A 26,454-nucleotide genomic window follows, 5' to 3' on the forward strand; every position below is an offset into this window, starting at 1 on the left:
GAAAGGCACTGGTTTCTGCTCTCTATGATCGAATTCTCTGAAACTTGTTATTAGTTTCTAGGGACTCAATCTTATGTCAAGTTCACAATGCCCCAATAAATGTGCCAGGATTTTATGTTTTCTCATGATTCCAAGCTTAAATGAACCCTTGATTAATTTTAGAAGGAGGGGAACATTCCAGTTACAAAGTTTCTAGCTTCCTGAGAGTTTTCTACAAGTGGGCATTTGGGCATGTCTGTCTCCATGTTGGTGTCCACAGCAATGGGACCCAGGCAATAGGGGAGCCCTTGTTCATCACCCTCACCAACTCTTTTTCAGTTCTGCCCCCTCCCAAGATCCTTGTACTTCATTCACCTGCAAATGGTATAAAAACAGCCAAGTGATCCTTTAATCTCAGATTCCTTCTGGGACTCAAACATTTGACCTCCTCAATGCTGGATTTGGAAAAAATATTCCAATCCAGTTTTGAAAAGCAGTTAGTCTGATCATACTGAGCTGTTATCATCACATGCCTCAACAGACCTCTATTCAGTCATCAATAGCTTGGATTCATGCCTCAGCTGTTAGCATACTACCATACCCTCACGTTCTTCCCATCACAGCGATTCTGGACCTTTTCATACCAGTGTCCAAAGTCCATTGCCCATCTCCAGCTGTCCAGCCTCTTCAACCTCATACCTGCAACGATCACTTCGGATCAGCCTACTACTTCAACTAAGCTGAGATGTCTGCTCCAAAATTTCTTGTATCTTCAAACTTTTTCTTTTCTTACTTCTCCCATCTTCTGTCACAAAGTCCTAGCTTCTGCCAGATGACAAAGCATCCCTGGCCACTCTTTCTGCTTGTGCTCTCCTACCCCCAAATCATTAATCATGATTGGGAAATCAGAATGCTCTTTATATATTATGGCCACTTCTAAACTCTTTCTTTACCACCATTAATTTGTCTTTAAAAGGCAATCTGACTTCTTCTGGAGTTCATATTTCTCAATTTTATTACCCAATACAGGTCCTGGTATCAGTTATGTTCAACCCATAGGACATTCTCTGTCATTTTAGTGCCTGGTTCACAGGCTTTCTGTTCTCCCTCCACCCCCAATAAGTGTTCTCATCCTAGGAGACTTGTCTATATACTAATGCTATCTCAAATACTCTAACTTCATCCCACCTCAGTTATCCACAGATAGTCATACCTTCACTCAGTGTTCCAAGTTCATAAAGTTTATCATTCCTTTATCTGATCAAAATCTTTTGATTCCAGCCTAACTCTGTTTCTAATCAACTCACGGTTTCATTCACCACAGTGATTATTTCAAACCTTTTGATTTCGCCCTAAGCTTCCCTTGATATCCCCTCCACACACTGTCAGCTGAGAACAACACTTCACTTAAAAAAAAATTGAGGTCATTCACCTAGCACTTCTTCCTTTCTGAAATCACTTAAGCATCTTCCATTACCTTCCTTCATTCCTTGCACATGAGTCCTTTTTCTCTTTGCCAAAGCAAATCCCATAACTCCATCATCTTCTTTTTCTCTAGCAGAATGCCCCACTAACATTCCAAAACTCTCATTTCCAATTCCATTAAAGAGAGACTGAAGCTTTCTTTGCTTCCTACAAACACACTACTAGTCTTCACCCTCACTTTATCCATCCATCCCTACTAGCCACTGTCCTGCATTTCTTCTATACTTCAATGTGGTGGGGGCAGAGGGAAGCACTTGTCTTTCCAGGCTCTATGCCCCTCTCCTGGAGCTAAATTTTCTTTAATCTGATTCTCACTGTAATCCCTAGATCTGGAAAAATCTCTCCCCACTTTCCTTAGGAATTTGTTTGAAGAACTACCACCGAATCTGCCACTAGATGGAAGACTGGTGAAAAGGCCTGGAAAAAACTAACACAAGTTCAAATCCTCTGACCTTATGAGAGAAGACAAAGCCTGAGATACGAAAGCTTAACATTAGTGGACTCCAATCCTCATCCTCACCAGAAACCTCAGGACCAAAAACAGTCCCAAGATTGGGTAAAATTTTTTTCAAAGGAACTGAAGCACCAAGAGGACACCATCTGGAAAGAACAATAAATAAGGCACCAAGACAGAAACCTTGACTTAAAAAAAAATTTTTTATTATCTCAATCCTGAAAATGTTAAAAAAAAAAAAAAAAAAAAGAAAAAAAAAAAGACTGTGGAGGGAAGATATGGCAATTATGAATGTCCCACAGGATTCTTGTAGGATTTAGTCACTCTGATCCATCAATACCCAGAGACAGGTCTGACAGAGAAAAGAGACATATAGGTGGAATTCATGGCTTTGTAGGAATTGTATCCATTAGCTTTTGGAGGTAAGATGTTGCCTGGTCCAACTTTGATAGCTCCATGAGGAGGGAAGAGACCTTTATGAAAAGAGAAAAGGTGATAATCTAGATAACTGGCCTTTCTACCCACCTATCCCCAAGGATCACAGGTATTTTGCCTCCCTCTTCTGAGAATTCACCTTATGCTCTCTATTCATCATTTGACTCTCTTCAACTGGGGTCCAAGCAGTAAGGCTATCAAGTTGTTTCTGTAGTTTCTGTCTTCTGGTAAGCAGGACAGGAAGATGGAGATAAGGGTCCACCAGGCCCTGGTGAGAGAACAAGGTTAGATTCTCAGACCTACCTACTCTACCAGAATATCCTCCTTTTCCCCAATCATAACATCTTCCATTCTTCACTTCTTTCTTCTTAACCCACCCATTTTCTTTTTTTTTCTTGCTATATTTTTGTTTATTTATTTATTTAAAAATAACTTTTTATTGGCAGAACCCATGCCAGGGTAATTTTTTTACAACATTATCCCTTGCACTCACTTCTGTTCTGATTTTTCCCCTCCCTCCCTCCACCCCCCTCCCCCAGATGGCAAGCAGTCCTATACATGTTAAATAGGTTACAGTAGATCTTGGATACAATATGTGTGCAGAACCGAACAATTCTCTTGTTGCTCAGGGAGAATTGGATTTAGAAGGTATAAATACCAGGGAAGAAGAACAAAAATGCAAGCAGTTTACATTCATTTCCTAGTGTTCTTTCTTTGTAACCCAACCATTTTCTAACATTTTTTCCTTCTAGTTCCTTACTCACCTTACTGTCACTGCTCTAAAACATATTCCTTCCCTTACCCAAACTCACCTGCAGCTCCATGTAGACCTGGGTGGTATTGCTGAGTGAGGCCTGGGCCCAGCCTTGGGGAGATGCCTTATTGTAAGGTAGGAAGTTCACAGCTCCACAATGGGCCAGAGTGCCCAGTGGCTCCAGGAAATCTTCATAGAGGTACTGTTCTTTGGGCTCTGAACATTGCAACAACACTGGGCAAGATGATGGGGAAAGAGTAGATTCAAAAGCAATAACATTAGGCATTTGTCTCTCCCTTTATCAAAGCCACTAAATCTTTCAGCAACCCATGTGTGACTAGATCTCTAGTTCTCATCTTTCACACAACAATCCTTTCTCCCCTCAAGGACCTAGGTATTAAGGGACAGTTCTCACCTCGGGGTCGGACTCTGCTGAGTTGGTACATGGCTCTGAGCCCCCTTAGTGTTTTTACAGCCTCTTGAACCCGAGCAAATCGCTGTTCCAATTCTGGTTGGTACCAAGGATTCTGTAAGAGTTGGGCCAATCACAGATCACATGTCTATGAGCTCCAGGGAGAGTCTGTTAAAAAATGAATTTGTTTCCCTATTTCCCTACTTGAGAGTAGGTAACTATGTCTCACCTGGTTGTCTCTCTGATCTAGATCTCACAACCCATTACATTAAAAAAAATTTTTTTAAGTTGAGTTCAAGAAATTAAATGAAAAACTGATGGATTTGTAACTGGTAACTGAGGAGAACTAAGATGTTTTTCTCTAACTTAAAAAAAAAATTTTTTTTTTTGGGGGGGGGGGGGGGGGGGGGGGAAGGGGGGGAAAAGTTTGAACAGCCCAAGGAAGTGTCTGAGACTAAATTTGAACTCAGGTCTTCCCGACTTCAGGGCTGGTGCTCTATCCACAGCGCCACCTAGCTGCCCGTTTCCCTAACTTTTGTGTCAAATACTACAAGGATAACTGCTTTCCAACCAATCATGCTTATCGGGCAATCACACAGAATCCTAGGCTGGGTTAACTATGTGTGGTTATCCTTGTGTTTGTTAAGGAATTCCCAGGCGTAATCTGGTGACTTTGGATAGAGGGTCACCCTACAGCAGTAAATGAACATCTAAAAGATTCAACTCTGGAAAACTCCACAATAACAAAGCACAATATTGTCTGATAATATAACATTCCCTCGAAACTTAAAAGAAGGCTGTTATTACTCTAGTAATAAACTAGCCTTGACAAAATGCTTTAAATGTGTATGACATACTACCAACATTTCCACAAAATCCAGTATCCCCCAAGATCCCCCACTCCAGTCAGACCCTCCCCAATACACAGAATCATAGAATATTGTGCCTCTGAAAGGAATCTCCTTTCTTGCATCTAGTCTAATGCTGTCAATTGACAGATGAGGAAATTGAGGCCAATTAATTATCTTACAGAAAGTTAGGGAGAGAAGGGATCTTAAAAATTATTTAGTCCATCCTCATCATTTTATAGACAATAAATTAGTAGCTCAGACCTTAGGCCTGTTGGCTGCACCACACTAAGACAGATATAGCTCACCAGATTTTGGGCACAGGGGTAGGGGGCAACACAGATGCTTGGAGCTGAGGCGCAATTTGGTCCATGAGGCAATCGCTGCCAAAGCTCTTCAGTCAGGAAGGGCATGAATGGGGCAAGGAGACGAAGTCCAACATCTGCACAGGAGTATAAAGTCTGCAGTAATCCAGGGGATTGGGGTGACCTTGACAACACAGGTTTCACTGACTCCTGGAAATTAAGGGCTAATGTCAGCTATAGAGGACCCCAGAGTCAACTTCTCTCCTCTGGCTAGGCTATCCAATTATTTCACACGGTTCCTCATTCTAATTTCCTGGTTTGGGAAAGAAAAGAACTCAAAACAATGATCCTAGTTCCCTTCCCTTCTCTAGAGCCATTCCCTGGGATCTTAAGTCAGAGAAGAATCACTGTATGACCTGAATACTCTGCTAAGGGTCACTTCCCCTTACCTCCAGTAAAGCATAGCCTATTTTACAACCAACATCATGTATATAATAACTAATAACCATTAGTTCTTAAAACCTTGCTGATTGCTTGTTATAAGCTGGACAATAGAGCTGGAAGGAACTTACCTTAAAGATCATCTAGTCTAGCTGAGGCCCAGAAAAATTACATTACTTTACACAGATCATAAAAATGCATTTAGAATATTTTCCTTTGTAGATGAACTGCACAATTCCCTATGCTGTTTTTGCCTGAAATTACGTTTTTGAAGGATCAGTTAAAATTAGGTAGCATATGTAGTTAGAGATCAGTTGTTCTAGTGGCTCACACTGGGCCCCAGAGCACACTAGATTGGCTTCCTGATTCTCTCACTGTCCCCAGGGAAGAATACTTATAAAGATGAAAGGTTCAGATATTTCTCCTGCTTTTCTGCCTTAATTTTTTCAAAAATCCATCTGTTTGACTGTTTTTCTCTTTTCTCTCTCCCAGGCAATGGGGGTAGAAGGCAAGACAGGAGATGGAAGGGAAGGCTCCCAAGAATCAATCCATAGGGAAAAGGAAACAGTATTAACTGATGCTTTCTCCTCTATCATCAATGTACAATAGTTCCACCATGGAAAACCATGAGATTCATGGTGAACTTAGGAATATGACAAGTACAAAGGAAAATGCTACCCAGTCCCTGTGCTCTTGCCCCCCTGGGCTTACCAAGTAGACATCACAAAGTTTATGGAGCCAAAAGTGGTGCAAAGTATGGGTGATATGAGAGAGCTCTTGTGTTAGGAAGCCTCGCTCACATTCCCCAACAGTGAAGGCCAGGTTGCTGAGGATCCAGGTATCCATGGCAGATGAGGGAGACAGCTATGGGACAAAAGAAGGGTTCAACAACTTTAGCCAACCAGACTACCGATCCCTCCACCATCCACTTTTTCTCTTCCCCCAATACAATACCCACTTCTTCAATGGGGTGGGGTATAAATCTGTCTCCTAAGGCATTAAGGATGAATCGCATGGCATTCCAGATCTTGTTGCAAAAATGGCGGGAGCTCAGGACCTCAGAAACAGATAGGTTTATGTCATTCCCTGTACGGTAGAGAGGGGTTCAGAGGGTTGACTTCATCAATTTCCTTTGTCTTGCCTTCAGAATTTACCCCCAATCTGTCTATCCTGGTCTTACCTTGTGTTCCATGAGAACAGAGTGTGAACCTCAGGGCATCTGTACCACATTCAGGGATTCCTTGAGGGAAATCCTTTCTCTAAAAGCAGAGAAAAGAAAAGAGAAAAGATGGCTAAGGGCTGGCAGGCCAAGAGAAGAGGTTTAAGATGCCTGTGTGGGAGTGACACCTGGGGCTATATTACTTTTTTTTTTTTTTTTTTTTTAATTTAATAGCCTTTTATTTACAGGATATATACATGGGTAACTTTACAGCATTAACAATTGCCAAACCTCTTGTTCCAATTTTTCACCTCTTACCCCCCCACCCCCACCCCCTCCCCTAGATGGCAGGATGACCAGTAGATGTTAAATATATTAAAATAAATTAGATACACAATAAGTATACCTGACCAAAACGTTATTTTGCTGTACAAAAAGAATCAGACTCTGAATTATTGTACAATTAGCTTGTGAAGGAAATCAAAAATGCATGTGTGCATAAATATAGGGATTGGGAATTCAATGTAATGGTTTTTAGTCATCTCCCAGAGTTCTTTTTCTGGGCATAGCTAGTTCAGTTCATTACTGCTCCATTAGAAATGATTTGGTTGATCTCGTTGCTGAGGATGGCCTGGTCCATCAGAACTGGTCATCATATAGTATTGTTGTTGAAGTATATAATGATCTCCTGGTCCTGCTCATTTCACTCAGCATCAGTTCATGTAAGTCTCTCCAGGCCTTTCTGAAATTATCCTGTTGGTCATTTCTTACAGAACAGTAATATTCCATAATTTTCATATACCACAATTTATTCAACCATTCTCCAACTGATGGACATCCATTCAGTTTCCAGTTTCTAGCCACTACAAAAAGGGCTGTGGGGCTATATTACTTGGGGAACAATGAACAGCAAACACTTGGGTTTCTACCTGTCCTGAAGCAGCAATCTGTAGCTCCCTGGGATCCAGGTTTCCATCTTTCAGCTTTTCCTGTAGCACCTAAGGGAAGAATAAAAAAATGGCCTCTATCTAATGATCTAACTTTTGCTCCACAAAATCTTTTTCCTAGCCCTAATTCCCCACCACAAGCCCCTCCACTTTTACTCAAAACCCATTCCAGTTCCTCCAACTTATTTGCCCACCCATGGTTCAGCCTTCTGACCTGTAGCTCTGCTCCTCTGATAACATCTCTGGGATCAAGTACGTTTCCCAGAGATTTGCTCATCTTGCGGCCTTTCCCATCCCGAACCATGGAGTGAAGAAGCACCTAGGCAGGAGAAGTGAGGCATGTGGAAGGAGTTAATTGGAAACAGAGTCAGGGTTCTGGGAAGTAGATACCTTGAGATCTTCCTTCTTTAGGTTTCAGAGAAGATGAACAGACCCATGGGAGGAATAGAGAAACACTGCCTCTCTTCAGCTAGGGAGTCTGGAAAGGAAGACAAGAACTGGAAATGTTACCTGGGGAAACGGAAGTTGTCCAGTGAGCTGGGTCCCTAGCATAACCATTCGGCCTACCCAGAACATCAGAAGGTCACTGCCTGTCTCCAACAGGGACAAGGGGTAGAACCGATTTAAGTCTGGAGTCTGAAATGCAAAATAGAACCAAGGGCTAATACCACAGGCCCTAACATTCTCTTCCATGCCCCAAATCTCTGTTCCTCCATGCACCCTCAGTTTCATGACATCTTTCTCTACTGTCATCAATTTCACATCTCTTCAACCCATCTTACCTTTTGAGGCCAGCCCAGAGCAGAAAAGGGAAAAAGTGCAGAGGAAAACCAGGTGTCTAAAACATCAGGGTCTGAAGAATGGAGTAAAAACAGGAATAACTGGGATCTAGTTTTCTGAGGACTGCAGTCCTTTATTCACCTTTCCATTTTTTCAGATCTGAGACCCAGGGAGGCCCTATACCTGGCCCCCTATCCCAGTTTCCAAATCAACTTTCCCCATCTTCCTTAATCCAGCATCTACTCACAGGTACCCAGGAATCAGCCTCCTCCCAGCCCCATTACTTACCCCTCTCCAAAGTTAGCTCCTTCTCTGGTCTCCCTATGAGTTCTGCAGCTACCTTTCTGGCCTCAGCCTCTGATCGACCTACTACCCAACATTCTTCAATGTCTCCCTATAAAAGAGCAACTTGGGATGGATGGTGACAAGACTTGTAAGGTAATTTGAAACAGTAATTTCCCAGTTTTCTACCCTCTCCATTGCCCTGAGAAAACCAAACCACCCTTCCCCCTTTACCTCCTTTCCAAAAACCCTATATGCTGGAATTTGATGTCCCCACCACAGCTGCCGGGAAACACACCAATCACTGTGGATGAGACCCCCATCCCCCCAAAAAAGTTACTTTACAGTATGATTAAATCTCTCTTCTCTAATCTCACCAGTGTTCCTACTTGCCTGATATTAGAAAACCAATGTTGCCAATTCTTCTGATGAAAGGGAGGGTTGAGACATAGGGCCCCCGATTCCACAGCCTACAAAGAAAGGGGGACTTCAGGCAATGACCCCTTTTCTTGTGTGCCAGAGGGTAAACTAGTCTCAAATGAGATAATTCTAAAGCTCAGGTCTCTTCTGCTAGCATCCCAAGTTAGTGAGGGATGGAGGATATAACTGTATAAACCTGACTTAACTGGGCCCTGCTCAGATCATCATATCTATCCTCATGCCTCCATACCAGATACTATACTCCTCACCCAGTTCCTATAAATTAGAAGCCTCTTCAGGAAAGGGGACTCCCAGGTTTCCTCATTCTCAGTTCTAAGAAGCCCCATCTCCCTTATATAGTGTCCCCATTTGGGTCTCACCTGGGCAGCTTGTTCCCCCATTTTCTGGCATCGCACAAACCACTGGTTTTTGAGAAGATATTCTACCACATCTCCAGAACGACTACAGGGGGAAGAGTGAGGCCCCATTCATTTTCTTTCATCGCCATTCTTCCTATATCTTATACCCCACATCCTCCTCAGAGTGATATGACCCTACCCTCCTTTTACTTTCATAAAAGTTTATTGCTTTCTTCTATATTCTCACCCCCACTACCTTTTAGAGATCTGGATCTAGAGATCTAGAAGAAGAGAATTACCTGCAGATAGGGAGTACCATAGGATGGTCCTGAATGCCACGAAAACATCCTTGTTCCTTAAGCCTAGACACAATCTTTTCACGAGCCACAAATCGATGAAGACCCTGTAAGGAAAAGTTCTGTAAGATGCTGTAAGGAAAAAAAGAAAGAAGCCTGAGGGATGGGGGAGTGGAGGGGATGGAAGAAGGGGAGGAGGAAAGGGGCCAAGAAAAGACAGCAAGATCTAGAAAAAAGGGGAGGAAATTAAAAGTGTGATACTACCTGCAGCCAATCCCCACAGGGGGTAACCATGGTTCCATCCTCTCCAATGACATTCACAGGGATCAGCTTGTGTCGTGCCCCAATATCAGCATCAACAAGGCTGTGGGCAGGGGTCACCTTCACTGCACCTAAAGGAACCAACAGTGAGGAGAAAATCAAACTCTCCATTTTCTATGCCTCATCTGAAATTCCACAAGTCTCCCTCCCTCTCCTTATCTCTGCATAAGGAAAAGTACAAACCAAGTCAGAAGCTCAGATCCTGACTCGGCCACTTACCAGCCACACACTGATATTTAGCATGCATTAGCCTTTTTTTTTTTTATCTAGAAAATGAACATATATCTAGTCTATCTCACAAGGCAGCCATGCTTATCTATAGGTAATGTTTATGCAAATGTAAGGTATAGTGCTACTATTCCTTATTATACTCCCAGACTTCCTTTGTGAATTTCCTCATTCTTCCTTAATTTCCTTCTCTCCCCTTCCCTAATCTTCCTTTAGCGTTCTTACTCTTTCATAGTCTCCACGAACCTGTGCCCAGGTCAGGCTGGACTGTAGGGTCAGTGATGAGGGGAAGGAGCTTCCCACTTAGTGGATGACGGAGCTGACACCCATGGAGGTGCTAACAAGGGAAAGAAATAATTAGGTATTCAACACATTTAAGTGCTTTTTATGAATCAGGTATAGTTACATTTATTGGAAGGGAGAGAGAATGAGGGTATTAGAGAGAAGAAGAAAGGGAACAACTAGAAGGAATAGAGTTAAGAAACAAAACCAAAATATCAGGATCATAGTATTAATTTGTAATTTTAACCTCTTTATTCATTACTGAATAAGAATATTCATTACTGAAAAAGAAAAGAAATTGAATCATATGATCTCTTACTTCTTTTTAAGAGAGTGTACAATTTTGCAATTCCAAAAATTGGGGCCGAGCCAGCAAGAAAATAAAGAATGGTCTTGAGCCAAAGAAATGGAGCCAAGGAAAAAGTGACAACAATCTTAGAGGATATCAGAGTAAACTAAGAAAGGAAAGGAGAGTGAGGAAGTCAAATGGTATTACTATGTATCGAGGATCATCGGGATGAACAGCCACAGCTACATCACCAGGTAAAGTCTCCGGCCGTGTAGTCCCCACTACAATCTCTGTATCTAGGGAAACATACAACCAATCCCAAATCAATTCCCCATTTCCCAGAAGATCCTGGCATAATTGGGGATGGGTGCCCATTCTGAACAACAGCTTCTTCAAAAGTAATTATGCAAAATAGGGATTAGCATCCACAGGAGAAGGGGTTTGCCCCTAGTTTGAGTGGAAGAAACAGATGGGAGACAAGATTGGAAATCACTTAGAACCAAAATAAATCATGAAATTCCTAGCAGGTAAAATGGAGGAGGCAGGATATTCTAGAGGTGTTTCACTCTCCTTACCACAAGTCAACCCATCCCTTGGAGTCCAGTACAAATGCATTTTCCAAGGTGTTGGCCATGACTACTCTAGTGGTCATTATTGCTTATTGCTCTTCTTACCTCCTGAAGCACTTACAGTTCAAACTACAGAGTTCGATATTGAATTATTTTGTTTCACAGGGACCAGACATGTCTCCCCATCTTGAAGGTAGGGGCTAAAAGGCATTTTTTGTGGCCAATACCAGATTAGCAGCCAAAAAAAAAAGCTTACTAATTAATTAATTTGAAGAAACTAATTGTGGAAAGAATAGGTTATTACTCCCTATGCTAGGAAGTGGGAGATTCTAAAAGGAACATGACATTCACAGTTAGAAAAGAATGAGGAAAGACTAGGCCACACTAAGTCAAGCAAAAGAACAACTGATGGAACTTACCAGGATCCCCATCTACTGGAAAGGCAACAGAAAAGAGGAGGCCAAAGGAGACAGGGTGGGGACAGCCTGGAGGGCAGAATTCTGTTCGGCCAGGCAGGGGCCGACCCTCTACCTGGGCATATCAGGAAAGACTGGTGTCACTGTTCTGTGTTCATAGCCTCAAAGGACTCTTAGTTTATATTCCTTCTTTTGTATCCTCTGTCTGATCTACCTCTAATCCCATCAAAAGTCCAACTACCCCTTTCCCCCTAGTTTGACATTAGGAATTGAAAATTGTGTCCATCTCCAATCTCCTCATCCCAACCACACACTTACCTCAATATCCGAGATGGCCGACCTCAAAGCACATGACCAGTTGACAATCTGCTGGTCCCGGTATAATAGGCCAGCCTCATACAGACGGACAAAGGCTTCTGTCACTGCTACTGAAGAACCCTGAAAGAAGGTCTATGTTCCTTCTACTACTACTACAACCAGTAGTAACTTCCCCTCTATAGTGTTCTCACGCCACCATTTCTCTCACCCCCCTCAGGAACTTAGGATATATTCCAGGCTTCTTAGGTCCAAGTTTTCATTCTCTCACCACCTAATCCGCCATTCCCTTTGGAGTCAAAGCATCTGGCACTCACAGCATCCATAGTAAAACATTCTCGATCCCAGTCCAAAGAGGCCCCCAAGGCTCGTAGCTGCTCACAGATCTCACCACCTTTCCTGTTCCCATGGGAAAAAAAAGTATAAGTACTCCCTCTGTATAACAGTCAGGGAAGAAAATTGGGGAGGACCAGGACAGGGAAGCAAGATGCTTACAGCTCAGGAGAGAATGGAATATGGGGAAAAGGGAGGAAAGGGCTGGGGATTAAAGAGCTATGCTTACTCTTCCTTCCACTTCCATACTTTCTTTAGAAAATCTTCTCGGCTCAGTTCATGTCTCCTTATTCCCTGTTCCTTCCATAGTTGTTTCTCTACCACAGCCTGGAATAAGGAAAGAGGAAAAATGGAAAGGTTAAGTGACTTCAAAGAGGAAATCTCCTTTAACTTGATAGAGAAAAGAGGATCAGAAAAATACCTGAGTAGCAATGCCAGCATGATCTGAACCTGGGATCCACAGTACCTGGTCCCCTCGCATCCGATGCCTGTGTTAGAACCCAGAATTTCATATACCTGCTTAACTTCACTCCAACATCCCCATGACTCCTCAATACCTGTATGGCCAATCCCACCCTATTATTCCAAACTCACCTCCCCATTACCCCAACCCCATTTTCCAGGAGCCAAACACACTCCCCTTTCTCTCTTACCAGCGCACAAGAGCATCCTGTATGGCCACAGTAAGAGCATGGCCAAGGTGCAAGGAACCAGTGACATTGGGGGGTGGAATGCAAATGGAGAAGATCTCCCCTGTAGCCTGAGGCAGCTGGGACTAGGAAGGTCGGCAAAAGACAAAGTCAGAAAGGAGCTGAGAATAGAGGTTGAGGCAGGGAGTTTACCCAGGACAAGAGAGCCCTCTAGCTTCTAGAGTTATAGTGCTATAGGGAAAATGGCTCTCAATGTCAGCAAAGAAATTCTGAAGGGATAATCAGAATCTTCCAATTTCATTTCTTTTCTCAGCCTAAAACCAAATTTTTTTGCCCTAAAACAGTTCCTCTTTCTGACTCCCCTATTTCTGATTCAAAATTATTACCATCCAACCTGTCTCCCAAGGATAAAACCTTGTAGTTCTCCCATGTCTAAGCAAATCCCATCCACTCCACCTCCACATAATCTCTCCCGTTTGCCTACTTCTCTATTCTCACTGCCATAAGCTTCATACATACTTTCATTATTGCAACGGTATCTTATTAATTACTCCCACTTCTACTCTCTCCACCCCGTCTGGAAAGGAGCATGGCATAGAAAAGGAAACAAGATCTTGTTCAAATTCTGGCTCTTGTCCTTCTGTGTGACCTGAGATAAAACCTCCAACCTCTCTGGACCTCAGTTCCTCATTTGTACCAGGAATGTCCTTCCTTCTCCCTTAGCTAGTTGATTTTTTACTTTACCTTTGAAACCCAATTCAAATACCATTTTCTATAAGAAATCTTCTCTGATCCCCCCTTATCTGTGGTTCTCTTTCTTAAGCTATGGGTCACAACTCCATATGGAGTCTTGTAACTGAATGTGAAGGTCTTGAAATTACTATTTATTTTTAGTAAATGTTTGATTTGTATATCTACTTTATATATACCTATGTACCTAGGATCATGTAGAAATTTCTTGATAGAAAAGGGGTTGTTAAGAAGCCTAAAGTACTTATTGTGTAACACTGTGTATCACACCTGTGCTAATGTTCCGTCCTTTATCTGAAGAAACCATCCAGATAAGTAAAAAGAGGACTGGAACTAAAGCCAAAGGATCCAGGTTTGAATGTCAATTCTTGCACTTCCTTCTTGTATGCTCTTTACTACACTATGCTTTAGATCCCAATTTATAAAACAAAAGGGTTGAACTATATGGTTCTAACTCTAAATCTCTTAATCTACAATCCTAGACTATAAGCACTATAAGGTCAGGGATCTTGTTCATCTAAAACCCAACACAAATTGCTATAGATATTAGTTACTGACCTGATATTCTGGCTTGAAGAATCCCTCTTGAACCCACCAAAGGTACCAGGCAGCCTCAACATATTGTGGACTGTATGTAGGAGGCATGGGCCCTGTGACATCTAGAACAGATGGAAGAGAAAATTCTATTTTCTCTAAACTTGTTGAAATATTACTTTACTATTCAGCCAAAATACTGGGGAAGGAGTAGAAAAGATTTTCATAGCTTTCCATTACCTTTTTTTTCACCAGGTTTTGTAGGGATTTCATATAACACTGTCTCTTTAGCAATCCAGCTTTTACTAGGCTTTACTGATAGCTGAAAAAGAAATCAGGTAAGATTTGGGGAAACTAATTACCATTCAACCATCCCCTATTGTACCCATAGCCTCTTTTCCCCTTACCTTGCTATTCACTGCCATCTCTTTGTCCAAAGCCCTCTGCTTTTCTCGAAGCCGCTTCTGTTTCTGTTCACGATTCCTTTGGGGCACAGAGGGTCCATGAGGATAAGGTTGAGTGGAGAAAGGATGAGACCAGGGGACGCTTGGGTAGGGTTTCAGACTCCAAATCCTGTTCCGAAGAGGGGCCAAGGACAAGTGGGACATTGAGGCTGGATGGGCAAGAGGCCCTCTCTTCCTAGAAGAAAAAACATTCACCAGTCTCAAAAATCCCCTTCATCTATTTTCTCAGCAACAAGTCACTCATTTCTTTAATCCTGGCTATTTTATTTATTCACCAAGTCCTTCTTTACAGTTTCTCCTCAAGTCTATGATTTCCATACTTTTTGAAGTGTTGCATAATGAGGGGGAAAAAAAGCCTCAGACCTAAAGGTTCAGGTTCATGGTCCTGGCTTTCCCATTGACCTTGATCAAGTCATCTTTAAATACTTAATAAATGCTTACTGTTTGAATGACTTTCTAGGTGGTTCTTCACTTGCAAAATGGGGATAAAAATACCAATCTTGTCTATCTTGACAGGGCAGCAATGAGGATTAAAGATAAGGAATATACCATGATTCTGAGGACAGGATTCCTGCCTCATTGTACTTGGATCTCTTCTAGTTCCAAAGTGCCCCAAAGAATCTTTCCTTGGACTTGAACTATAATGCTTGTTTTGTAAACTTGTAACACTCCTTTCTTTTCTTTTTTTTTTAAACTAGACAGATTTCATTTCTAAAACTTCTAAAACCACTTCAATCACTTTCTCTTACTAGTACAGTGCTAAAGAATTCAATCACTGCACTCTGCATAGGAACAGAGACAACCAGTGATTTCACTGACAATGGGAATTTTGCAGATGAGTCTATGGCCAACTTTTTATCAGGCTGCCCTATAGCTGATACTTATATAGCATTCAAAAGATTTTTGGAGACTATGCAAGTTTTATTTTCTTTTAACTAACCCACTAAAGCAAATAATGTTTGTTCTTTGTTTTCTAAGACAGTGACATTACAGGATACAGTGAATGAGCTTGCATCTTGCTGTCCGATCAAGCTCTAAGACTTAGTGACCAGGGGTCCTCAAACTTTCTAAACAGGGGGCCAGTTCACTGTCCCTCAGACTGTTGGAGGGCTGGACTATAGTAAAAACAAAAACTTTTGTTTTGTGGGCCTTTAAATAAAGAAACTTCATAGTCCTGGGTGAGAGGGATAATTGTCCTCAGCTGCCAAAGTTTGAGGACCCCTGATAAGCACTCCACAGTGCCTCTTTCAGCTGGCCTCATGCCCACTGGAACAAATTGTTCTCATCCACTCATTTCAACCAGGGGAGTCTTCTTGGTTTTAGCCAGATGTAGCCACTTCAAATGCTACAACTTCTTGGAACCACAGGTGAGGATTAGGTGGAAAGTGGACATTAAGAGAGGATAAGCATCACTAAAGTGCTAGTGTGAATACCCCTATATAAAGGCAAATACTAAAGCTATCAGGAAGGAAGATTTGGAGTCAGAGGACAGATTACCTTCTCTTTATTTTGTACGTGCTTACTCGTTATGTCCTATGCTAGACTAAGCTTCTTAAGAACAAAGGCTGCTTCATTTTCCTTTGAATCCCCAGTGCCTAGCACATAGTAAGCATCTCATAAATGCTCTATCTAAAAACAAAAGCGGTCTCTTCGACCTTGGATTTTGAGTCCCCGCAAAAGTAACCAGAAGATGGCATATATAGTAGCAAAACTGGAAATGGAACCCAGGGGCACTGGGTCCAAATGCTGAATTTCTCCCCACTACACCCTATTGCCTCTGGGTTTGAATCCTGGAAAACTCCTTGGTAAAGTTAAATTAACTAGATGAACCCTTGCCCCTCTAAAAACATGACCTCATGTCCCTTCCCTTTAAAGACAAAGAAACCGAGTCAGGGAACTTCAAGTTCGATTGCTCAGGGTTATCCGCATAGAACGCGGTGTCTGGAATCTTTGGGATCAGAGTTTAACAGCCTCAGATATTTAAACGTATGGCCTTGGGCAATTTCACGACCGGTGTAAACCAGTTTTGCACTCGGCCCTCAGGGTTCAGAGAACGTAGTGCTCCACAAGAGCAAAGCGCTTTGCAGCCCTAGAAGCGCCGCGCCAGTTACGAAGCGGCTTGCACCGCCTCACACGGAAAGTGTGTCACAAGCAGAACGGGCATCCCGGGCTCCCGCGGCCGCGCTCTTTATACCCCGCCGCATTGGCGCCGGGACGCCCGCTCCCCCGCCCGCCTGCCCCACAGACGCACTGAGTAGCCCGAAGCCTCCGCTCACGCTTTTCTGCCGACTCCGAACAGCCCAGGCCCGCCTCCCCAGAAGTCCACAGTACACGAGGTGACCGCGAGACCCCGCAGAGGCCAGGTGCCAATCTGCCCTTTCAACAACACCCGGGTCAGACGCTAGGCGGAAGATGTCGCCATCGGAACGCTACCGTAGCGCGCAGGAAAGAGCACAGAAAGCGCGCGTGCGCAAACCGAGGGCAAACCGCCTCTCCCCACCCCCATCCTTAGAATGACGCACGCGCCTCCCAGAGCCTCGCCCATTCGCAAAAAAGAAACACGAAAAGGAAAAGCGCGCCCCCTCTGGGGAGGAGGGGCGCTTCCAGAATTTTATTGATTGTGAATAGTTTCGATGTCATTAGAAAAAAGAACTAGCGCATGGCGCCGAAATCCCCGCGAGGCCAGGCCTTCCGAGCGCCCCTTCCCCGGGCAGCCAGGGGCATGGGTTCCGGGCCGGCCGCCACGGAGTTACTGCCCCGAGCCGCGCGGCTCCTACGCAGGCCGGCTGCATCCTCCAGGCCGCTTCCTCCGGGCCCGCGCGGCGGCGCCCCCGGCCCAAGTCGTGGCTCAGGAGCTGTGCTTCTGCCTCTTCCAAAACCGCTTGACGTCACTGTGCCCCGCCGGCGTCACCACCATAAGCCGTTTGGCTGTGTTCTCAAAGACCAGCACCCCGAGCTCCCGGGCGTGCGACAGCAGCAGCTCAAAGTCCACCTGGGACAGGAACTGGTTGTAGAGGACACCTGGGATTCCGGGAGCAGGGCCACAGAAGAGGAGGGAGGGAGGAGGAGGAGGAGGAGACACAAGATGAAACGCGGCGAGCCACAATGCCCAGAGTATTGGCTGCCCCCGGCCAGTTACGCGATGCTCGGCACGCAATTAGTGCTCAATAAATAAAGCAATCAAGAAAACATCTGACTACAAAAAGAGACCAACAAATGGGGTGCAAGTCAGATAGACAGCCTGCAAGTAGGGAACCTGAATTCTAGCCCTGGCTCTGGATGATCTTAAGCAAATCTTCTCCCCTCTTTGGGCCAATTTCCAATCAAATGAAAACTCCCTTACAATTCTTAACCTTTCTACTCTTCTATGTAATGAATGATCTAATCTGTGGATTATCTATATGTCTTCTCCCAACTGGTGCAAATAATAAGTATTTTTAAACTGACTTGATTTGTGCAAACTTTCTAGCTTTGAATATAAGCACCAAAGAATTGCCCCCAGTTGCTTGGCCAGACAATTCTCTTTCATCCCAAGATAAAGGAGAGGGAAATAAATCAGTTGGATAAAATTAGAGTCTAACAAAGCAAAAGGTTTATATCTAAAGATCAGTTGCCAAATGATTGCTACCAGTCACTCACCCTCCGAGAATCGAAGCCGGTCTCTCTCCAACTCCCAGAGTCGGATCTGATCTGTAATGGTGGGAGGCAGTACAGGGGTCTGTAAGGAATTGAAGTAGCTATGAGAACCTTCAGCTAGGACAGAACATTGTCTTTTGTCTTTTTGTCAAGAAATCTCTTCTCCCATTCCTTTACTCTCCTCCCACTATTCCAAATGCCTCCTCTAACTCAGGACCTGTTTCAGCATCACTGGATGTGCTCTTGTCTTCATGAAGTGGATGATCTGAAAAAAGACATGAAAATAGTTTTAAGGCTATAACATGAGGTTAAGAAAATTCTGGCTATCTTGAAATCTATAACCCACTTCTACTTGAACAATATTTTTTTCCCCATCCACCATAGGCAACTTAATATTCATGCCTATTATTACCCCTCCCTACAATCCTCTCTCTTTCCATACAGCTATTGCTGCTGTTACTTTTATTGATCATATTTTTCATTTCTTCTCTGACATCTACATTCTCCAATATTTGCATTTAATTCTATCTTCTTCCCCCACCTCTATCCCCATTATCAGTCCCATCTGAGAGTTATGGATTCCATCATTAACCTTCCCTGCTACCCTCCTGAACCACTTGCCAATGTTTCCATATCCACCATACCCAAATGAAACATAACTGTTGACAGAGATCACTCTATCTCCCTATCCTCACCCCCAGCACCTTTTTATCCATCTGCTGACAATACCTGCTGGGCTGTGATACCATTAGCAATGGCCTGCTGCACACTCTCTCGAGTGACCTGGGCTACTACCATATTGGGGAATCGATAGAGCATCTCGGAGAAGAGGGCAATGAGTGCAATCTGAAGTTCTGACTCTGTCTCCAAAGAAAAAACAATAGATGACCACAAAAGATTCAGTTCTCCTCCAATACCACCACCCCTTATCTCCTTCCTTCTTCTAATACTTTCCCTAAATATCTGACCACAAAAGATTCAGTTCTCCTCCAATACCACCACCCCTTATCTCCTTCCTTCTTCTAATACTTTCCCTAAATATCTAACTATTCTCATTTTTATCCCTCCAACCTCACCAGTATAGGCATAGAGCCGGTAGTTGGTTTCCACAACAATGAAGCCTGGTTGATGAGCAGTACCTCCAGCACCAGTAACACCTGATGACAAGTTGATGGCCAATCGGGTTGGATAGTAGCGCCGAGACTTTCTCTAGGAAGCATGGAAAAAGGATGGCCATTTGATGGTGTTTAACTTCTTCCATCCTGGGAACCAAATACCCAGCTTTGCAATCTTTGAAGGAGGCTAGAATTCTAGCCTCCAAACAGTCCCTTGCTCTTCACTGTTTAAAAACCCATTTCTCTTTAATTGAGGCAACTGGGCAGAATAATGGAGAGCTAGAACTGGAGTCAGGAAACAAAATTTTATTGTATCTTGTTTAGTTCCCTTGACTACCACCCCCATTACCACCTAGTTATAAATAGCTATTATAAAGGAGCAATAGCAGAAAATGAAATTGCAAAAGGAAACCTGGAAGTCATATTCAAACAATCCCAAAGATCAAAGGAACAAAATTTTAACAAAACTTTATAGCCTGGCAATATATACTGAATCTAAGTGCTACTGTCAGGGTTCTGGTCCTATGATGTAAATACTAGACAAATTTCAGAAGTTCACAATTTCAGACTAACAGAACATCTGTAGAGGAGCAGCCATTCCAGTTCTGCCATCATGGTCTTTCCAAGTGAGTACTCAAAGAACTGGAATGGCTGCTCCTATTTTATAATTTCACAATTCTGTAAATTAGTTATCAATTTACAAAGACACAAATCAAATCCAGCCTCAGACACTTTTGCAAGTCTGGGCAAATGACTTAACCTATGTCTGCCTCAATCCAATGTAAAATGAAGACAATAATAACATCTATCTCCCAGGGTTATTATGAGGACCAAATGAGACAATTAGTACAGTGTACAGAGTAGGCATTTAATAAATGTATATGAGAACTCATACCTTCCTTTGGAATACCAGCCCAAACTCTCGTAGATGTTGCAAAAAGTTAAGAAGGGAATCACTCATGCCCTCCACAGAATAATCCTAGGACAAAGAGGTGGTAAGGGTTGGCTAAGATGTCCAAATGTTTTTCTTTCCACCCTCTTCTGCTTAATTCCCCAAATCACTTATCTTTCTATATCTTAGCTATTCTGCTTCCACAACCCCGAATATCTCCTTCCCCATTGTTCCTCCCACCACATTCCATTCCAAGTGCCACCTCCCACCCTCCCACCTCCCTGCTAACCTTGCCAAGAGTGGAGAAGCTAAGCTGGAAGAGGAAGGACAGGATCTCAACCAGATCCATGCCTCGGCTCTTAGGAAGGAAAAACAGAAACACAAGGGAAGAGGTCATAAGAACATAGGAGAGATGACAAAGCAGGGAACAAAAACAAAAGTACTGCTGGGGACCCCATATCAGCAGCAGATGCCCAATTTGAAAAAGAAACTTTCTTACCTGGGCAGTCTGCAAATACTGAAGCATAAAATACCAAAGCTGGGCAGGTGTGTCTAGCAATAAGAACTGGAAGCCAGCAGACGTAATGCAGGGTGGCTCTCCAGGCTCAGAACTAGGCATTACCAAGGCCATTGGGGAAGAAAAGAAGGGGGGTGGGGGGGAAAGCATTAATTTCAGTGGATTTAAGAAAGAGCATTAAGATCAGTGGATCTTCCCTCACAGCTTCCTCAGACACTTCTAACTTTCTTTGGACTTTTTCCTCACCTTTCCCCAGTTTTTCCTTGAGAAACCCTCTGCTCTCCAACCTCACATCAGCAAGGACTCATACGGGAAGAAAGGAAGTTGGGAAACCCCACAAGTCCCTGGCCTCACCTCTTCATGAGTCCAGCCTGGCTGAGTAGCTGGGCCAGGTCCTGGCTGACAGCTGCGCTCGGGGAGCCAACCATGAAATGCAGGATCACCTGAGTGATGGGGAAGTCTGAGTCTCATCCAGGTGAATCAGAGGATAGATGAGCTTTTATTGAAGGCTACTGAAGGCATTTAAGGGGAACATACAGACCTTGAGATAACCAAGTTTGGGGAAATCTCTGGGAACACAAAGACTATCTCCTTGGGATCTTACCTCCCATCTTTCTTCTGCATACTTGTCCAATGATGGAACATCTCGAGCATGTTTGTCTGGACCAAGTTGACTTGTATCATCTGACCAAGCCTTCCCCCTATGGCCAGATGGGTCTAGAGTAAAAATATACTTCCTCTCCCTCTCCCCTTTATACCACCAATATTTTCCCTCTTCCTTATCAGCATGACATAAGCATGACATTTTTCAACCCAGAATAAACTATATCTCAGATTAATATATCCCATGAAGCAAGAGATCTATAAAAACTATGAAGTCACAAGAAGTACTTTGGGGAGTCTTTCTTCCACCCACATTCCCATGGATAGTATCTTGTACCAAAGAAAGGAAAATGACATACCCTCCCAGGAGAGCAACACGAAGATTCTGTCGGAAAACAGGATTGAGGATGAAGCCCTGGAGGCCACCAGGGAGTAACTGGGTGTGCCAGATACGGAGACCACTCAACAATCCTGTGCTTTCCTCCTGGGCTCTTAAAAAAACAGCAGTGGAAGTAACATAGGAGACATGAATTTTGGGGGGATCTGAGAAGAGGGAAGACAGAAGACCCTAGAAGAATGTGGAGAGGGCAGAGAGACATACTTGCTAAATTCCTTCTTGACCCACAGGGCTACTGCTGCTTGGGGCAATGGCTGCTCTAGAAACAACATCCGCATCACCCAGTTCTTGGCCAAGGATGGGAGTTCCCTATGGGAGGTAGGATAAAGATATGAGGAATTACCACAAGAAAAATGAACTGTTTTTCTACTAATAAGGGTCTCTACATTGGAAACTCTTTCAACTCTCTTACCTAAAGACAGCCAGGCAGGTGGCTGGGTGACCATAAAGTCGGTCTAGTACTACAGGACTCAAACCCCTCAAAAACTCCTGCAGGTTACGGCACTGTAGTTGTCCCCGGTTCAGTCCAGTTCGAGGTAGAGTCCCCTCCATCATCTGACAAGAGAGAAGTATGTGATTAATCTTTGCAACACCATAAATATCAACAATCAATATATCATCTTTCTCAACCCAGCATTCAAACATCATCATCTCCCATATTATTCTCCTTTCCACATCATTCCATATTTCTGCTAAAACTAACTTTCATCCACTCATCTTCCTCAGTAGTCTCTGTCTTCTTTGAGTCTCACCTAGAAAGTTGCCAGATATCCTATATTTCTGTAGACTACTATTTCTGACTGTTCTGGGAAAAAGAATTGAGAATACACGATAGGATATAATGTAACATGAAGAGCAGTAGATAGACAATGGATTTGAATTCAGACCTAAATAAATGTGTGCCCTTGGGCAAACCACTTCAATATCTTCATCTATAAATGGGGACAAGGATACCTGCATTACACACTTCTCAGAAATGTCTTCATGAACATGCGAAATATTTTAAAAACAATATATACATGTGTTTGTTGTTGAGTCAGTTACAATGCCATGTAGGATTTTCCTTTTCCATGTGTAAGATGAGCATTTTATAGATGAAGAAACTAGGCAAATAGAACCCTATGTGTCTTGCCCAGGGTCTCATACCTGGGAAGTATCTGAGACCACATTTGCACTCAGACCCATGTTCTATCCACTGCACCAACAACCTGCCCCCTATACTTATAAGAAACTCTTAGAATCAAATACTCTGTAATCCAGATTAATCATTTCTTCTCCTTATTGTTCCATTGCTACTTTTATGGCAGAATTCTGCCCCCTACTCCTATCTGTACTATATTTCCCAAACTAGAATCCTTTTTTACCTTCTCATTTCTTAGACCCAAAGACTTAATCCAACTTAATGAGGAAGAAACGTTGGCTCAGAAAAGTGACTTTCCCCAAAAATCACACAGCCAGCGAGTGGCGGGTAAAACATTGTCACACAGGACTCCTGACTCCCAGCAAAATTCTCTTCTAAGCTGTTCACCGTCCTGCGGTCTTGCTTAAAAAGTCATGAAGAAAGAGCTGCATTTGAAGCCTGAAAGCTCGGAACTCACATCCTAGTTCTGTTACTATCTGCAAGCCCTTCAACAAGTCGTCCCACCTCCTTTCCTCGTGGGTAAAATGAGAAGATGGAGCCAATGCTCTTGATCCATAGGTTGGACCAGAATCCCGGTTACGCCACTTACCCGCCACCCGGGCGACTTTAAGATAAACCATCTCTGAAGTTGTTAAAACGTCATCATTTCTCGGATCCCCTCTAGTTTATCTTGCATGTCTCTTGTCTGCGCAGCACACACTGCACGCATCACAGACACGCCCACTACAAGCATCACGGACATCACTATGCACATCACACACGCTCTACGCATTTTGCGCATCTACACACAACGTGCGCAACGTACTTTACACCGCGCACTACGCGCCACCCGCCGTGTAAGCACCGCACAGCGCCCCGCCCCCCCCCCGACACACCAGCCACGCGCGCCAGTGCACGCACGCCTGGCTCGTTCCCTCTCTCGCCGTTCTCCTGCACACACTCACCCCCGCCTCGGCCTCGTGCCCGGCTCCGCGTCCCCGCCGCCGCCTCCGAGCTCAGGCGCGGAGAGACCGGAGGCGCTCGGGGAGGGAAGAGCGAAGAGAGTTGCGGCTCCCGAGGGCGCTCGCGAGAGAATATTTGAGGCTGAGAGGAGGGCCGGGAGGCAGGGACACCGAGCCGCAGAACAATCGTAGTCCAGACCTTACTGGCTCCTGGGCTGGAAACGTAGAGAGGGCTCCTCAGACCACAAATCCCAGCAGGCCGCGCGGCAGGATTGGGAGGGACCTAGCGCGACCGTGATTGGGACGGCCGGCTAGGAACGGGAGGGAGGTGACTTTGGTTCCGTTTTTTCTTTGTCCCAATCGTTTAGCGCCATCCCAGACAGTGCCTTTCCCGCTACTTCAGTTCTGATTTTTAGGAAGTTTTTTCCTGACATCAAAATTAAAACTCCTTTTCTACGACTTTTACCGTGTTCCAAGCATTTTGGGGGCAAACATAACAATCCTTGACATCTATCACGTCCTCCCCCTCCCTTGTTTTTTCTCAAAATTTGGCCAATGATTAAGAAGTAAACATTTCCAATGAGCAAAGAGTAAGATAAATAAACAAACAAATAAATAAATAAAAAATCTCCCCTCCCCCCCCAGCTCAACTTTTCTATATAAAATACCCTCCTGTTATCCCCTTAGAGTCAGGGGTCCTCAAACTTTTTAAATAGGGGGCCAGTTCGCTGTCCCTCAGACTGCTGGAGGGCCTGACTATAGTTAAAAACAAAAACTTTGTTTTGTGGGCCTTTAAATAAACTTTATAGCCCTGGGTGATGGGGATAACCGTCCTCAGCTGCTGCATCTGGGCCCTTGGGCCGTAGTTTGAGGACCCCTGCCTTAGACTAACCAGTCCTCTTTTTGCTGCTTCTTCCTGTGCTACTTTATACAACAACATCTATGGAACCTGCTCTCCTACTGCCCCTTCCTCTAAGGGATGTTGTGTGGATGAAATGAGATAACATCCTAAAGCAGTTAACCCAGTGCCTGGTACATGACTTCCTTCTTTTCTTCCTTTTCGGGTATTCTATGCCAAAATCTAGCCAGTGTGTTTTCTATATCCTCCATAATGGCATCATGATAACATTTATCAGAAGTCTTCCTGGAATTAAGACACGTTACTCTGGTCTGCCAGTCTAGAAATCTGTCAAGTAAGCTAACATTTACATATAACACGTTAAGGTTTACAAAACACTTTACATTTTTTTTATTTTCACTATTCTGTGAAGTAGATATTATTATTATTATAGCCATTTTGCAGATGAAGATACCGAGGTAGAGATTAAGTGACTTGCCCAGTAGCACACAGCTAATAAATGTCGAGGCAGAATTTGAACTCAGATCTTCCTTTCCTGTAAGTCTAAAGCTATCCACTACACCACACAAACTGTCCTATCGAAAAAGCAAATAAAACAACTTTGGCATAATTTAAAGCATAATATAGTGAGATATGGAAGACTTTGTTAATACCACCTCTGACACTTTATAGAGGGTAAATTATTTAATCTCACTGAACCTCAGTTTTCTCATATATAAAATGAGGGTGTTAGATTCTATGAACTCTACAATCCCTTCCAGCTCTAAATCTACAATCCGATGATTTCTAAGGACTGGTATTCTTTTTCTACATGCTCACAATTCATGAGTTTAATAAATTCTCTCAAGGAATTTAGAATTACATTACTCCAAGAAGCTAAAGAAAGAAAGAAAATTTCTCTATACAACAAAATATTCATAGCGGCACCACTTGTAGTAATAAAGAATTAGAGACAAAATAGACTCATGACCAGGGAATAGCCAGACACAATGTGAGATATAAATGTGATGGAAAATACTCAAAAATAATAAGAAAAATTCAGAGATAAATGAATAATAGGCTCGTACGAATGGATGTCAACTGAAGTAAGCAGAACCAAATAGACTTGAGCTCAGACTACAGAGAGATCCTCTAGAAAGCTAGCCCAGACATTACAACCTTTCCCCCTAACTTTTTAGCTTGAAGAGCATATCATTTGATGCTCATTTATATGAGCAAAGTCAAATTAAAGTAGGTCTGTCTTCCTTATTATTTGTTAACAAGACAATATGAGGAACAGCTAGGTAGTAAAGTGAATAGAGACATAGGGTGAAGAGAACCCCAATTCAAATCCCACATCACATGCTTGATACTTACTAACTGGGTTACCCTGGGCAAATCACTTAACCCCATTGCTTGGATAAAACAAAATAAAACAGTATATTATGTTCTATAAGTAATAAATCTATTGCTTCTTTGATCTTCTAATTCAGAATGTAGCTTTTATATAAGGAGGATTCAGTCCTTAGAATATATATGGGTGGTGAGTTTGCTTCTGGAAATGATTCAATATGTTTTTTTTTGTTTTGTTTTGTTTTGTTTTGTTTTTTAAGACTATTTTTATTTTTATTTTTTTTAATTAAATAACTTTTTATTGACAGAACCCATGCCAGGGTAATTTTTTTACAACATTATCCCTTGCACTCAAGGGATTTTTCCCCTCCTTCCCTCCACCTTCTCCCCAAGATGGCAAGCAGTCCTATACATGTTAAATAGATTACAGTAGATCTTGGATACAATATATGTGTGCAGAACCGAACAGTTTTCTTGTTGCTCAGGGAGAATTGGATTTAGAAGGTATAAATAA

The 26,454-nt window shown here is 43.1% G+C and overlaps 1 protein-coding gene across 1 annotated transcript; it reads right to left on the bottom strand.

Moving 5' to 3' along the window:
* Positions 1-2,138: 2,138 nt before the first annotated feature.
* On the bottom strand, positions 2,139-23,994 carry VARS2 (valyl-tRNA synthetase 2, mitochondrial). Its single transcript, XM_012548889.3, is given in 44 exon segments — positions 2,139-2,391; positions 2,493-2,621; positions 3,166-3,341; positions 3,523-3,634; positions 4,676-4,882; positions 5,825-5,977; positions 6,072-6,199; positions 6,294-6,372; positions 7,202-7,270; positions 7,434-7,538; positions 7,730-7,855; positions 8,002-8,072; positions 8,288-8,393; positions 8,516-8,585; positions 8,675-8,751; positions 9,082-9,163; positions 9,360-9,463; positions 9,621-9,748; positions 10,152-10,242; positions 10,684-10,772; positions 11,465-11,576; positions 11,780-11,899; positions 12,094-12,175; positions 12,339-12,436; positions 12,531-12,597; positions 12,763-12,884; positions 14,068-14,168; positions 14,284-14,365; positions 14,451-14,706; positions 17,087-17,107; positions 17,327-17,528; positions 18,147-18,225; positions 18,361-18,408; positions 18,873-19,003; positions 19,220-19,352; positions 20,154-20,237; positions 20,440-20,508; positions 20,650-20,761; positions 21,022-21,110; positions 21,272-21,368; positions 21,630-21,761; positions 21,872-21,976; positions 22,080-22,222; positions 23,753-23,994. Coding segments are annotated over 43 exon segments (4,677 nt in total). The 5' UTR covers positions 23,753-23,994; the 3' UTR covers positions 2,139-2,301.
* Positions 23,995-26,454: the final 2,460 nt, after the last annotated feature.

Source organism: Sarcophilus harrisii, chromosome 4 (genome assembly GCF_902635505.1).
Source record: "Sarcophilus harrisii chromosome 4, mSarHar1.11, whole genome shotgun sequence".
Taxonomy (NCBI): domain Eukaryota; kingdom Metazoa; phylum Chordata; class Mammalia; order Dasyuromorphia; family Dasyuridae; genus Sarcophilus; species Sarcophilus harrisii.